This window comes from Phoca vitulina, unplaced genomic scaffold (assembly GCF_004348235.1).
Source record: "Phoca vitulina isolate PV1807 unplaced genomic scaffold, GSC_HSeal_1.0 scaffold9, whole genome shotgun sequence".
NCBI lineage: Eukaryota > Metazoa > Chordata > Mammalia > Carnivora > Phocidae > Phoca > Phoca vitulina.
This window is the reverse complement of record NW_022589712.1, coordinates 13,111,680-13,128,255: the sequence shown is the minus strand read 5'-3', so window position 1 is coordinate 13,128,255 and position 16,576 is coordinate 13,111,680. Positions and strand designations below refer to the sequence as shown.

General features: G+C 41.6%; 1 protein-coding gene across 5 annotated transcripts in view; it reads right to left on the bottom strand.

Moving 5' to 3' along the window:
* Nucleotides 1-920: 920 nt before the first annotated feature.
* The window catches only part of IPCEF1 (interaction protein for cytohesin exchange factors 1), an 87,503-nt gene continuing 71,847 nt past the window's right edge, over nucleotides 921-16,576 (bottom strand). For all 5 annotated transcript variants that reach the window (XM_032407615.1, XM_032407616.1, XM_032407614.1 and 2 more), the window contains 2 exons: nucleotides 15,317-15,510; nucleotides 921-6,481 (listed from right to left, as the gene is read on the bottom strand). In XM_032407615.1, the coding sequence (XP_032263506.1) occupies nucleotides 6,275-6,481; nucleotides 15,317-15,510 (401 nt within the window). In that variant the 3' untranslated portion in view covers nucleotides 921-6,274. The remainder of the gene's footprint in view (nucleotides 6,482-15,316; nucleotides 15,511-16,576) is intronic.

The window sequence follows — 16,576 nt, the reverse complement described above, 5'->3', positions numbered from 1 at the left end:
AAAAAAAAAGATATTCGAAATGGAGGTTTGCACTAGGCAGAACAACGTCCATCTCCTAATCACTGGAAACTGTGTACATGCCACAAAGGGCCATTAAGGGCAAGGGGGAATTAAGGTTGCAGGTTGAAGTCAGGTTGCTAATTAGCTGACATAAAAACAGAGAGAGTGTCCTGGATTAATCAAATGGGCCCAATGTAATGACCAGAGTCCTTGAAAGAAGGTGTGGCTGGAAAGAAGGGTACACAGAGATACAATATTGCCGATTTTGAAGACCGAGGAAGGGAGCCAAGAAGCAAAGAATATGGGTGACCTGGAGAGGGAAGGAAATGTATTCTCCCCTGGAGCCTCCAGAAGGAACATAATCCTGCCAACACCTTGATTTTGGCCCAAGAAAGACATTGTCAGACTTCCAACCTCCAGAACTATAAGAAAACACATTCTTCGAAGCTGCTAAATTTGTAGTAACTTGTTACAGCAGCAATAGAAAACTAATACAAGGTTGTTTAGAAATCAGGAACACAGTGTACCTATGCCTTTTGCTGATCCCTTTGGTCTAGAATAATGTTTCCTGCTTCTGTGTGGGAGCCCAGACACAATAGGTCGTGGCTGGATGGAGGGAAAAAAGAGGGGAGGGCTCAACATGTGAAGTGATAACTGAGAGAGAGTGAGAAAAAAAAAACAAAACCCTTATTTGTTTGTGTAGACAGCAATCAAGGATTTGTGAATCAAGTTCAAATGCAGGCTGGGGCGCCTGGGTGGCTCAGTCGTCAGGCCTTGGGCTCAGGTCATGATCCCCAGGGTCCTGGGATCGAGCCCCACATCGGGCTCCCAGCTCAGTGGGAAGCCTGCTTCTCCCTCTCCCACTCCCCCTGTTTGTGTTCCCTCTCTCCCTGTGTCTCTCTCTTAAAAAAAAAAAAAAAAATGCAGTCTAACTTCTTCCCATCAGTGGTCCAAAATAAAGCAATTTATTATGCTATTTCAATATTTTCTCTGTTCATTTTTCACACAGAAACAGCTTATGCATTTTAAGGAACATATGTGCCACAGGTCTTAATTTTTATGATCTGCAAATTTTTAAATTCTCTAAACAAAAGGGTGTCTCGTAATGATAAGGGGTATGCAACGTGCAAGTCAAGTTTTGTGGACCAACAGTTTTGAAAAGTATATCTTTTTCCTAACAAGCCTGTAAGCTGAGGACCACTGGAGAAGAGCACATCAGTTATTATTGAGATAGATTTCCCAACATAATTAAAGGCTGCATTTAAAAATAAAATCATCGAGTCAGTTATTCTTATGATGGCCACCAGAGGGCACCACAACCTTTGTAGAAGATAAAAGCCCAGCCATCAAACCCTTCCCAGCGAGTTTGTTCTTGGAAGAGGCAACACAGCAGGGCAGAAAACAAATACCAGTAGTAGATTTCCATTTTTTTCATGTCATTTTACTAGATATATTTTCTCTTGTTTTTATTTGTATCTTACAAGTCAATCTAAAAAACATAAAGCAGAAGAAATGAGCCATGCCTCTTTTTCCTGTTCAAAGAGGATAGGTGACAGAGAATGAAAGCACAATGAGATTGAAGAGAGAATTTCCACATTGTCATCTTGCCCCAAACACCATGCAGTGCTAAAAGTCACATCCCCATCATGCAAGGACATGAAAGTCTATGGTGATTACAACTCCTGGTGTTTATTATGGGATGCTAAATGTCTCCACGGAGCATGCTTCCCCTTTGGACTCAACATAAAGAAATATCAATATAGAGCCATTAAGTCTCACGGGAAGAGATATGGAAGAACATTTGAAATGTAGAACTATTTTTCATGTTTTCTGTGGTCTGTGGTAGTATGGGGAAGAGGAAAAACGTGCAGAGGAAGCAAGGAAATCGCTTCCTGTCTCACAATGTAGAAAAACATGGAGCTGTTTGGCATCTTGCTCACAGAGAGAGGCGGCTTTCTGTGAAGGTTAAAATTATTCCTCTGCCTTCACTCATTTCATATGGGTTGTTAAAATCTAGTTTCAGGGGCTTTCCTTTTTAATTACACATTACAAAACCCTAGCAGGGCAGTCACCTGACATTTCTAGGACTCGATTTCTCTTGTGAGGTAAGCACACAAAAAAATTAGAAGGAAAATAAACTGGGAAATCTCAAATATCATATTTTATTAGACTGAAGAAGAGAGGTCTTCTAAAACTAACCAGAAGTTATTGGTTATTTTTATTATATTGGCTTGTTTGGGATAGGAATCCTCTGCACCTAAATTCCTCACTTAAATCTTCCATGTGGCTATATATCAAAATATTATCTTTCAAGGAGAGTATCTTAAAAGAGGTCTGTATCCATGAGTTTACATATGGCTGGAATTTGTCTAGTACCTCTCCTCAAAAGACTTAATGTGTATTTTCTTTTTATCTGTTTCAATTCTATGATATTGTTCATCATTTTAAGTCTGAGGAAGCTACATAATTACAGGACAAGAAATTGGGAGAGGAAGGGGGAGGGCCTAACTCCTAGTCCCTAGGCTCTCTGACATCTCCTGACATGCTTTTAAAAGAAAATAAATGAATTCCATTTCTTTAACTGCCTCTTTCCTCCTAGGATTTCACAGCACCTAAAACAAGCAGTGAAATTTCAAGAAGGAAGGAAAGGAAGCAGAGTGACTAGGTCACACCGCAATCCAGTCAACCCAGGAACCAATGGCCGCAGGAGGGACCGTCACTCTTCAGCCCTGAGGAAAACAAGAGGCCCCCTCAGGTTTCCAGTGGCTGGCTTCACAAAAAACCCCACAGGTGTGCCCGGTCCAGTGCAATGCACACACCCCGCACCTCACAGGGCTGGGGCCCAACAGTGACTGCGCAAGGTAAAGGGGAGAGAGAGAGGGGCGAGAGGAGCTTATTTCCTCCCCATTGAAAAAGGAGGAATGAGAATCCACCATCATCCCTGCAAAAACCACTGGGGAGGGAACGGGGGAGCCTGAACACACAGATCTGCAAACTACAAAGTGCTACATAAATATAAGGCTTGGGTTTCACATTGAAATCTGACTGCAAACACAATCTCTCTTAGGCTTCCTGGAGTCTTTGCCGTGGTATACGTTATGACTCTTCCCGGGTCTTTGATGCTACGCTAAGATTGTGCCAGAACTAAGGATTATTAAAAGCAGTATATGCCTATCAAGTGTGCGACCATTCATTTTGGTGTGTGCCGCAATATGCCAGCCACGGAAGTATCCCATCAGGCACTAGTCTGGGTCTACAAGCTAACCAGAGAGAAGGGGTCCTCCCTGCAACCCCGAAGACGAGTCCCAGCCGGATCCTAATCCACAGCCGGTGCCAGAGGGTTGGACCTGATTATGCTCAGATCCTCTGCTTCCTGAGCAGCCGTGGTTCTGGGTCATTCCACAGCCCTCAGACCCTATGTCTACAGGAGTGGGTAAAAGAATCACCCCTTAGACCCCATGAAACTACCCGAAATCCATTTCAGAGATGCCCCCATTCCCAGGAATAAACTGGAAGTAATCCAGTTTTCCCAATATCCTTTGCACCAGAAAAATGGCAGGGTTATTCCTAAATTGAGTAGAATGGAAAGTGTCACCCACTCTGCCTATCATTTCCTACTGCCCCCCACCCCCACTTCCTCTCAGTGGCCACGGCTGAAGCTGGGACCTCACAGAGGCAGCCCCCTACTTGCTAACACAAGGTAATGCAGAGGGAAAGCGTTTACAGAGGGGAAAACCCTGACAAGCAGGCAAGCTTGGTCTAGAAGAGGGGGTGCAAGACTGGGCAGTTAGGTCTGACTTTCATCTGGGGAGTAAGTGTTTTCACAGAGGCAGAGCTTCTAGACTGACGACTTTGAAAAGTAACTGAAAGGCTCGATTCAATAATCTCATGGACCCATTTTGCCTTTAAGTTTGAGCTCTCCTAAAGGAATTTACACTCAGTGGTCAGTTATGTGTGCCTTAATGAGAAGCCCAAGCAAAGCACTGACATGTGTCCCCAAGCCTGGCCAAAAGCTTCTGAGCACTTCAATTTAAAAAGACTGTTTTGAAGTTTCTAGGTTGGTATCTCCAGCCAAGGGAAAGAAGGTGGAAGAGAACTGTGCCCAACGATTATCTCCTCCATTAGCAATTCTCCTTCCCTCAACATTTTCTTTACATCGTGACTCCTAAACAATGAACCTTCTAACAGCTGCTAATTGTAGAAATAATCAATAACTCCCAAAGAAAAGAGATGAAAGCACTAGCCTCTCCAAACAGGAATTTCAGGGTCTCATCTGAGGTCCTACATGGTTACTTCTCTCCAGCGCCGCCCGAGCCAACAGTAAATTCACCGCAAGCCAGGACCGCCGCCCCCCCCCCCCCAAGCTCCTATGTAGCCTGGATCCTTCCCCCAGCATTGGGAGCAGGTGCTCCTAAAGATTGGCTAGGCATGCCTTCTTATTTTACATAAGCTTCTAGTACTCTGACTTGTTTCCTGTTGTTTTTCTTTCTTAACACTGAGGTTGTTTTTGTTTACAAAGTATTAACACTTCTGAGTAAAGCTTGGGGAAACCTTCAAGGACTCTTTCCATTTGGTCTGCAAATAAAATTCGGAGGGTTATTTCCATTTGAATGTCAAGCCATATGTTAACTCTCTGAAACACACCATATTGGGCTGACAATTAGCTAGGGGTAAGGGCAAAATGGGTTTTTGGTGAGTTGTGGTTATTCGTAGGATGAAAAAATATTCATGGTGATTAGTAAGGGAAGATTTTCATATTATGTCTCTAATAAAATGAGTTCTCTTTAACAGCAGACCCCAAAATTTCTATTAGACCTTAGACAAAAGACTATATTAGTTGTGTTTCATTTGGTTTAGGGTTTGTGGGCATAAATGGCAGGAAGCTTAAAAAGTTTATTTACTAGAAGAAATAACCTAAGGTGAAAGTCCTTTTCTGGTTAAGAGAGTGACAGAATTCTGAGCACTCTGGGTTGAGAAAGAGGCAGAGAAAGAGAGAGGGAGAAAGGAAAAGAGAAGCCAGAAAGTGAACAATTAATAATGCATGCCTCCACATTTATCCCACAAGATATCCTGAGCATTCCTCATACATTATAGTGCAACATAATAACTCCAGTGAATCAACAGTACTCCTATTTTCTCAAGCAAAAAAGTATATACTTGGAGAATATATATTGAGCAAAACATGTAATTACTTTACCATCTTTTAAAACACTAGTAATTTGATCTTCTATAAATATACTTAAATAACAAACATATTATAGATAGCTCTTCACATAGGACACAAAGTGACACAAACATACAAAAATAAAACAATCATATTTTAACTCTTCTGTTGTTTTTGTTGGGTTTTTTTGGAGTAAAGATATCAAACCCATTCAGACACCAGGATTATCTTGTCAATCTTGATCCCGGGGAGACAGGATGTAAGTTGACACTGTATGGGAATAGGCACCACTCCCAGGGACAAAGCAGCAAACATTCCTTGCTGGACTTATTTCTATCTCCTGCAGTGGTTTAGAAAAGCTAGGAGGGAGTAGAGGTCTCTACGAGTAATAAGATAGATTTCTTTAGCTGTTCTGTGGAAAGGAAACTTTAATCAGATCCCTCACCCTCCCCCCGCCCTGCCCCTGGGTCAAGTGTGGAAACATCAAGCTGTCCTTTGAGAGGGTGTTCAATAGAACACGCCTCCCCCTTAGGCTCTCCCACACACCAATCACCATGAAGTATTTCTCAGCTCGTGGAAAAGGCACCACCATTCCAGACCAAAGGCAAGAGATTTGGGTTCCACAAAACCACATTTGTCCCATTCCAGTTTCTGTTGTAAAACATGTTCCTCCACTCCAAGCAATGATTTGAAGAATTCAACTACCCAACCCAGGGGAATATGTACATTCTTCTTTTGGAAAACAGAACACTTCTATGAATAATTATCCCTGGTAAAATGTGATCTTTGTCCGTAGAACACCGTGGTTCTCTTGAGAGCAAGGAACATACACTTCTCACATCCCACTTAAAGCCTAGCATAACCGAGAGCTCCGAGTAGGAACACGATGTTTGTTCAACTGAACTCAATTCCTCCAGTCTCAATGAAAGCACTCCAACCAGAATGAGGAGTCCTGCTGCCATCAGAGTGGGTCCTCACTTCAGTTGCATCTTTGGAGAGAGAGGCAATGTTTAAGGAACTGGTTTCAGTTTTCCTTTGAAGGAAAGTTCTTGCAACTTCTTGAAGAGTCACTTGGGGTAAGAGATCAGGGGAGAGAATGCTGGCTTGTTCTCAAATAGAATTTTCAACACAGGCAGAGGAAGGTGGTTTCTCGAGTCCCTCGGGAGTGCCTTCATGGGCAGACGTGGGGGCCCGCTGCTGCTGATAGATATCCTGGATCAGCAGGGTGTTCATCACCTTCCACTCCCTGTATTTCCTGGCTGTCAGCTTCGGATCATCCAGCAACTGGTTAATCATGGCCAGGTCGTGTTCTTTACACTGCCCCAGTAGGAAAAAAAAAAAGGCGGGGGAAGGCGGTGAGATATAGTGAGTACCTTAATTTCAATAAACCCTCTGGCGCTTTTACGAATACACATATACATTCATCATAAAATTAGCAAAGTGTTTTTACACACTAATATTCTAATCCCTAACCAAGCCTAAGAGATATGGCAGGACAACCATTTGCATATATTTGCCAAATAGAAGGTAAGTATCCTACACAAAGGCTGGTGGAAGAACTAGACATATAGCCAGGTTCTTCCATGTGGCTCTTCCCTGATCAATCCTTATTCCACACCTCAGTAATATTTCTATCTCAGGGTGAGCCTTATTACTTCTAAAACTTATAATTGTATCATCATTTCATTGACCACCCAAACTTCACTAAGTAAAATTGAGACATAGTACTCTCCCTAAGACATCAGATAATACAAAATATATTTTTATTTTATTAAATTGTCCTCTGTTTTAATAACTCACACACATGTATTTAATTAACATATACCGAATAAATATATAGGCTATCTTTTTATTCAAAGACTACTAACCTTCCATCAAAACAGTATGTGTTCCAATGATGCTAAATGAGCAAACAGATCTATTCGTAGTATTTTACCCTGCGTCCTCCGTAACCAATAACACACATTTCTGAAATGTCTGGCTCAGGTTAGGGGAATGTTCTGTAGTCAAGGAATGGGCTAAAAATGAGGTGTTAACAGCCTCCACATTCAGTCCTGACAATTTTCTCTCAAATCTATCGTTTCCTCCATCCCTCTGACCGCAATCCTAACTTGGGGTATGAAGTGCAGTTCATCACACTTGATGTGTCCCTGCCCCAATCCTCACTTTACATCCGCCATCCGCAAGGCAGTGCAGGGCATCACCTAAAATGCCGAGGCCTCATAATGGCTCCCCTTCATGTCCGAGGTTGTATGGATATGAGCTCTACCTGCTGACCTCCACTTCCTTCTCACTTCCTGCTCAAACCGTGGTGGTGTGCATTTCCCCCTACAACATCAGTCCACACGCTGTGATACTGTGCCACATGGAAGACCTTCCGTATCTTTTTCTGGTGAAATCTACCTCCTAGTGTTACTTTCACATGGAACACTTGCCAATCTTTCTTTACCGGATTTTACTATACCTCATAAATCTATACTCATTTCAGGCATCATGTTCTCCAGAAAATCTCTGAACCCCTCAACTGGACTGAGAAGCTTTTTTTATGCTCTCATGCTTTCCAATGCTTAGAACTTACCATGTTATACTTCAATGTTAATGGATCTGTCATGCCCCCAATTCTAAAGCTTCTTAAGGAAGGTGACAGAAAACATTTTATTCATCCCTGTATTCCTTACACCTAACACAAGGCCGCGTGCCAGGGAGACATTCAATACATGTTTATTACTAAACCAATCTTTTAGTCTGTCCTCAGGCCAGCATGTGTGTAGCTAAAAATTCACAACCAGGCTCACTGGTTGCAGTTCAAATTCATGACCACTGCCATTAAGTGGCTTTTGCTACCACCCAGTAGTCATATTTTCCCACCTCTCTTCTCTCCCAATCTCCCAAATTACTATTTCAAAAGTTTTCATCTCTACTCAAACCTGCGCGCCCAACCTCCCTTAGAGCTGATGAGTTTGCTAATGTTTTTTTTTTTTTTTTGAGGAAATGGAAACAATCAGAGAACACTTCCCCCAAGTTCTTATTGCCTACTACCTACATCAACACAGGTATATCCCAGTCTTCCTTCCTGTTCTTTTGGATGAAATCTCTGTGCTCCCAGCAAAGGACAATCTCTCCATTTGTGCATTAGCACCCACTCTCTCATACTCAAGAAATTCACTCCCACAATACTCCCCTCTTTCCTGTGACTCATTAATGTCCCACCTCCATTTGATCATTATATGTGCTATCACCTCTCCCATCTTCAAAGCCCTCTCTAAACCCCAAATCTCTGCTCCAGGGAATGCTCCACTTTTCTCCTTGTCTCCAATATTCCTCCCCACACCCCCACCATGCCCATTCTCTCACAGACCCACTCCCATCAAGATTCAACCAAAACTGCTCTTGTTAAGACCATTGATGACCTCCATATTGCTGAATCCAATAACTATCTGTCTTCAACTTATTTATCAACAGCATCTAAAACTGTTGACTACTCCTTCTTGAACACTTTCATCATGTCATTTCTGTGGCACATTTTCTTGATTTTTCTCATCCTAGAATGGCCACTTATTCTTAATCTCCACTGTTGATTCCTCATTCTGGCCCAGTCGCTTAACATTGGAGATCTCCAGAACCCAGCCTTTAGCATCTTCTCTCTTCTATGTATATCTGTGTTCTTGCTAATTTCATGTAATCTCATGTCTCCCAATCTCCCTATATACTACGGGTCACAAATTTATATTGCAAGCCTTATCTCTCCCCTGAACTTCATACTTGCTTGTCTAAACTTCCTCTTTAGCAGCTCCACCTGGACACATACTAGGCATCTCAATATAACATGCCCAAAACTAAGCTCCTATTGGGGGCACCTGGATGGCTCAGTCAGTTAAGCGATCGACTCTTGGTTTTGGCTCAGGTCATGATCTCAGGTCATGGGATCGAGCTCTGCATGGGGCTCCCTTCTCAGTGCAGGGTTTGTCTGCTCCAGATTCTCTCTCACTCTCCCTCCCCATCTGCCCCACACCCCCACACGGGCACAGGCCCTGTCTCTTTCTCCCTCTCAGATAAATAAAAATCTTCAAAACTAAGTTCCTATTATTCTCTGCATGCCTCACCCACTACAAATTCCAATACACACTGAAACCTGTTCCTATCATGGCCTTTTACAAAGCACCTAATGGCAACTCCACCTTTCCAGCAGCTCAGGCCAAACACTGGAGTGTCACACTTGACTCCTGCTCTCACTGCCAATGCACCAGCAAATCCCAAGTTCTACCTTCAAAATATGTCAAACTATGGCACACTTCTGTTCAGAACCTTCCAAACGCTTCCTATCTCACTGGGTAGAAGCTAAAGTATTAGCAATGGCAATAAGGCACCTTATGTTATAATCTCTCATTGCCCTCTGACCCACTGCTATTCTCCCCATGCCCCATTCTCCTGCAACACTCCAGCCACACGACCTCCTTGCTCTTCCTTAAGCCTACTAGGCATATTCCCACCCCAAGGCACTTGCAATTTTGTTCTTTCTGCCTGTAACATTCTGCCTTGGATCACCTCAAGACTCACTTCCCTTCCTTTCTCAGATTTTACTCAAATTCTACCTTTCAAAGAGCCTTTTCATGCCTCTCCTAGTTAAAAATCAATCCATCAGCATTCCTCATCCTCCTTCTATTCCCTATCAAATCTATCATCACTTAGCATACTATAAAATTTAGTTAGTTAGTTAGTTAGTTAGTTAGTTAATTTCTTCTTGTACCTAAATGTAAGCTTCTTAACGGCAGGCATTTTTGTCTGATACGCCCACTGCTATTATCCCCACGTGATATGCTAGACATTCACTAAATATTTGTTGGAAAAAAATGAATGTATGATGGGGCGCCTGGGTGGCTCAGTCATTAAGCAACTGCCTTCAGCTCAGGTCATGATCTCAAGGTCCTAGGATGGAGCCCCGCATCGCATTCCCTGCTCAGCGAGAAGCCTGCTTCTCCCTCTCCCTCTGCCGGCTACTTCCCCTGCTTGTGCTCTCTCTCTCCGTGTCAAATAAATAAATAAAATCTTTTTTAAAAATGAATATATGAAATAAAATGTGAATGAACAATTATGTTTGTTCTTAAATCTCTTTTATATCATGAATCCTATTTAAAGCCTGAAGAAATCCTTTCCGCAAACCAGAAAAAGGTTTATATGTATGTGTGTGTTTTATATACATATTATTTATTAAATCTGTCACATTTGTTTATACATAAATATATAGATAGATATTTATATCTATACATTTGTATATAGTTTTAGGGATTCTAGAATTGGTAGCATTTATTCTACCCAAATGAGGGATCTGGTCTTAGATGATCACAAACATTGGCACAAAGAAATGTATTATTTGTTCTTTACAATTAGCTTTAACTTATGTTTTACTTGAGGCATTTTGTTACATTTTCTTTTTTCTTTTCTTTCTTTTTTTCTACTTATTTTACTTTTTTTTTTACTACATACACATAGTAATCTGAGTGGTAAGATTTACAATTTTGAATCAAGAGAACAAGAATATGGTGATAGATGGAGGTTTAAATATGTATTTGGATTCCAGGAAGGAAAGAAAAAATGTGCAGTGTGAAAGTAGCCAAAGAGTGATAACAAGCAGGTTGACCAAGAACCAGAAGCAGAGGGAAGGCAGGTTAAGTAAGTGGGTAACTAGAAAAGATTGCTTGTAGAAAATCAAGCAAGGCCAAGAGAATTTTCTTTCTTCCCTTTGAGTTCTGAACATCTGCACTTCAAATAACAATCTTTTCCCCCAAAAATAAGCTTTCATCCTTTGATATCACCATAGTGCTATTCATATGAAGCTGTTTAAGGAGTTTTACTTTGTTCTTAAGAAATTTTGACATCTGGGATGAACCAGGTGAGGGGATAAAGAGCACACTTACCATGATGAGCACTGAGTAATGTATGGAAGTGTTGAATCACTATATTATACACCTGAAACTAATATAACACTGTATGTTAATTATACTGGAATGAAAATAAAAAACTTAATAAAAATTATTAAGGGGCGCCTGGGTGGCTTAGTCGGTTAAGGGTCTGCCTGCATGATCTCAGGGTCCTGGGATTGAGCCCCCCGCATCGGGCTCCCTGCTCAGCGGGGAGCCTGCTTCTCCCTCCCCCTCTGCCTCTCTCCCCCCGCCCCCCTTGTGCTTTCTGCTCTCTCTCAAATAAATATTTTTTTAATTATTAAAACTATAATTGATTCCACACAAAAAAAATTTTTGACATCTGCTTCAGAGAGAGATCCTAATATTTTATTGAAGTATTAAATAAGATCTTTGCAGATAAACAAAATTTAAAGAACCGATTTTCTTAAGGCAAAATGAATTAACCACCCCTCTAAATCTGATCAAAGATTTTAGGAAAAGTTCTCTTCAACTTTGGGCTAACACTTTTCATATGGTTAAACATATTCTAAACTAAACAATTCAAATTTCTTACCATTTAGCTCAAGCCTGTGTTTTATGGATAAAAGAAATAACTATAGAGAAGACTAGAGAGGAAGGAAATTAGTGGAAACAACAAAAAGGTCTGTAGTGCTAACCAGAGCAGCACCCCAGCCAGCAGCATGGCGCACGGGCCCGCCTCTCCCTTGTGGTACAGGAGCCTCACCGGATGCTTTGAACTACATTTACAACATCCTCCTTGCCTTCTGTTAGGCAAGGTTTGGCACGGCCTCCAGAAAATACCATGAGAGAGACAATGCTCTACTTTCCTTTTTCACTCCAAATAGTACATGACTTGACTCAAAAATGTGTTCTACCACAGAAGTTGGGGAAAGGAGGGTTCGTTCCTCTTTTAACACAGACCACAATAACCCTGAGAGCAAGTTTCAGTTGGATCCATTAATTATTCATTTTATTATTTTTTAAAGATTTTATCTATTTATTTGACAGAGAGAGAGAAGGTGATAGAGCACGCACAAGCAGGGGGAGCAGGAGAGGGAGAAGCAGGCTCTCTGCTGAGCAAGGAGTCTGATTGGGGCTCTATCCCAGGATTCTGGGACCATGACCTGAGCTGAAGGCAGATGCTTAGCCAACTGAGCCACCCAGGTGCCCCTAATTATTCATTTTTTAAAAAAGACAGGCTTAGCCAAAAGTCAATGGATGTCAAATTATCAGAAATTCCTAAAGATCTACATTTAGGGTATGACATGATGGTTTGCTCGACTTCCTAGAGTTTCCATAAAGAGAATTTGTTCCAATACAATCCCAGGGTAGGGATTTTTCTTTCTTTATGAAATGTACCTATCAGGAATATAAACATTATTGTTAAAACAGTTTCATTGTCTCTGCATGAAACTATGTTGTCTTTCCTTGTTCACACTACAGTTTTGATTTCTTTAAATAAACATATCGCAACGTAATATACGTAGACAAAAACACACATATAAAAAGGTTTGTGCTTGATGAATTACAACGAGATGGACACATCTGTGTAACCCCACTGAGGTTAGAGGGAACTCCTACCCAGCATCTCAGAAGCTGTACTGTGGTCCCTCCCAGGAATCTCTTCCCTCCCCCTCAAAGGCAACCACTATCCTGACTACTCTGAATTTTAAAGATAATTATTATCAAATTTGATTCAATTACAGATAGTTAAAATAATTCTTATAGCCTTTTGACATGAATAAACAAACATGTACCAAATTATCTTTCTCCAGTGAATAGGTTGATGTGCTTTATCTTTCCAGGAAGGCCAATTTCCACGTCAGTGTGTCTTCCTACCTTGTGATGAGGTTCATAGGACCACATAACATGGATTATGTTTCCACCAGGCCCAGCATCACACTTTTGTGAGTTCTAAGGGGTCTGTGGAGAGGGCTTCTTTCCAGGAATGCACAGAGACAGCAGATCTTCAGATGGGTGTGGTCGACAGCCCCCAAATGGCCCCTGATGCTCCCTGCTCCCCAGCATTCCCGCCTTTATGTAATTCCCCTCCTTGAACGTGGGCTGACCCAGTGTCTTGCTCCTAATGCATAGGACATTGTAATTGTAATGTGGTGTTGCTCCTGAGACAGGTCTGATCCATCTTGTTCACTCCCTGTTGCTGTCTTACTCACTCTGAGGAAAGCCAACTTCCATCGGAGAAGCTACCGTATATCCACAGGACAAGGAACTGGGAGAAAAACTGGGACCTCAGTCCAACAACCTGCAATGAACTGAATCCTACCAACCAGTCAATGACACAGCCTGGAAGCACACCTTCCCCAGTAGAGGAATGAATGCGGGCCCAACTGATGCCAGGACTGCAGCCTGTGGGAGACCTGGAGAAGCATCCAGCCAAACCACATCAAGAGATTCCTGATCCACAGACACAGTGAACAAGTGTTCATTGTTTGTAGTTGCTAATTTTGGGGGTATTTTGTTACCTCACAATAGACAACTAATATATGGGGAGAAAAGCAAAAGGCTGCTGAATTCATAAATTCCATGGCCATAGTGCACAGAGAACAGGAGGTCACAGAGAACCAAAATTCTTTGTGCAAACCTGGCCTCCCAGTGGCCAGGTCAGGGCATGGTGTTGTAACAGTCTATAGAGTTTTGAGTTGCTATTCTGTGGAAAGCTAAAACAGTAGTCTTTCTCCTTCTAGAAATGGCCTGAACTGCCCATCCTCTCCTTATCCTGTTCCTTGTTTCTCCCAACGTGGGCTGCAATGTATCCTCCCCTGACACATTCATCTTAGACCAGTTCCTCCTCCATGAAAGTCCTTTCTTCTCACCCCAATATTCTTCATCTCTTACTCATGGGCCAGTTGTCAGCACTTCCATGACTTTGTCCCCAGTGGCCTCAGACAAGCAGCCATGTCCCTCCTCCAGGCTACCAAAGCACCCAAGCTTGTATCAGCTACACCTCTCAACACACTGCATTCTGTTTTCCTCTCTATTTCCACCATCCGGTGGGGTGCACTCAATGCTCCCAATGCCCAAAAATAGAGTCTGGGACATAGTAAGATTCAGGAAATATTTGTCTAATGAAAAATGTATTCACTTACATCAGTTATTACAAATAAGATAGAAAAATCCCAACATACTATGGTATATTACATTGAATGACTAAACGTATTTATCAACTTCATACATATCATGGAATATAATATATTTGGCTTTTACAGGAGTGCTACTGATGTCTTTCATCATTCAACATTGGAGAATTTCTTTACATTTTGGTTTTCTTCGTATAATTAAAATACTCCTGTGCCTTTTCTTTTTCAGCCTCATTTTTGCAGCCTTTTGAGAGTGCTTAGCTATTCTACGGACTAACAGGGACATCTGACTAAGAGTCACTCAGCCATTTCTTTGTAGCCTTGTCCTTTGATTGCTGGTATTTCTTCCTGGAAAGAGACTCAAATTCTTGATGCAAAAGAACATACACAAATCAAAATTAAACTGCAGAATCTATCAAGGCTTTTCAGAATCTATAAATTTTCTGCTAATTTGGGACTATTTTACAAAGTATCCTGGGCCCCTCTTGTTCATGCTACAGTCTACATGTGAAATCAAGTTGCTTTTGTTATGAAGAACCATTTTAGTTCAGGAGGCCCTGAAAATAGCCTCAGTACGTTTTGTACCCTGTCCCCCATTCCCATTGTGAAAACATCTGCTGGCCTTACAATCTACGGGACACTTCCCATTGCCCATCTCTCATGGTGTTTCCTGGCTCCAGAGCCTGGGGCTGAGAATCACGAAGTCTTGGCTCTATCTGAAATCTAAAGATTTTCTTCTGGATGTAGTAGGAGAAGAATGGCACTCTTTAATGACTCAGGTGAAATTCCAAGATCTTATTTAATTTTACTGTTTATTCTCACAAACTGACTATCTTAAGCCCTCATTATCATCTACTGTGCTAGGTAAAGGGTCTAGGAGTTTAGCATTTGAACTTTTATACCAAAGTGAATGTAAAAATCAAGGCCTATTGTAGGAAAGTGCAATGGGTGCTACTGTGTGAATGAGCCAGTGCTTTAAGGATGCCAAAGGTCATCTGACCCTACAGATGATTATATTTGGTTTTACTGCCCTCCCTCCACCCATACAAACACACTGGTGAGCATGAATCTCTCTGCAGAAACAGCCTTGCCCCATATTCACAGAGTTCATCCACAATCTGAAATTTTTTTACCTTCAATGTGCTATTCAAGGTTCGGATTTTGTGAAGTTTCTCATTTATGGATGGATTCTTACATCGCTTAACAAAGGATTTTCTCAACTCCTTTTTGGTTGAAGGTCGACGGTCCCCAAGAGGAGAGAGACTAGCTTGTTCTAACGATTTGTAGAGTTTCTCCATTTCATCATCTTCAGATAATTTTGTTTCTTCTATTAAAATAAAAAAAAGCAATAACAATAAACCCAGTTAAAATCAAGTTGAGATCATTAGACGCTGTGATCCTAACACAAGCCCTGCTGACACCTTGATCTCACGCTTCTAACTTCCAGAACTGTGAGACAATGAATTTTTGTTGTCAAAGCCACTAGTTTATGGTATTTTGTTAGGACAGGGCCATGTTCCCTTTGAAGGCACTAGGGAAGAACCTGTTCCCGGCCTCTCTCCTAGATTTTGGTAGTTCCTTGGTTTGTGGCAGCAAAACTCCAATCTTCATGGGGTGTTTTCCTTGTATGTCTCTGTGTCCAAATTTCCCTCTTTTATAAGGATACCAGTTGTATTGGATTAGGGGCTCACCTTCCTGACATCTCTTAACTAATTACATCTGCAACAACCTCATTTCTAATAAGGTCACATTCTAAGGTACTTCGGAACTAGGGTTTCAACATGCGAATTTTGGAATGACACAATTGAACCCATAATAATACACCATCTAGCTCCCTCCAAATTCATGCCCTTCTCTCATGTAAAATTCATTCACCCCATCCCAACAACTCTAAGAGTCTTAACCCATTGCAACATCAATTCTAAATCCAAAATCTAATCCAAATATCATCTAAATGTGGTATCGGTGAGACTCAGAGAATGATTCATCCTATGGCAAAATTCCTCTCCATCTGTAAACCTGTGAAACAAGTTATCTGCTTCTAAAATACAGTGGTGGGACAAACAAACCCTAGCAAACTAATACATAACCTAAAGCTTGAGAACCATTGCCTCTGATGAGTTTTTAATGTCCTTCTTAGAACTGCCCTTTCAGAGAAGGAATCCCCATGTGGTCTTTGTGGCTTTGAGGAAATAATGATCATTCCTCATGCTGTCATATATTTCCACCCCCACTTCTTAACCACAACTTGCTAGCCTCAGCCCAAATGCTTCCAGTGAAGTGACATCACACAGAATCCAGAGGGGACCACGTGAACTAGGCTAAGCTAATGGAAGTTCCACCATGCTGGCTACAGTCATTGATTCAGGGATGAGCATGTGTCTCAGGTCAGG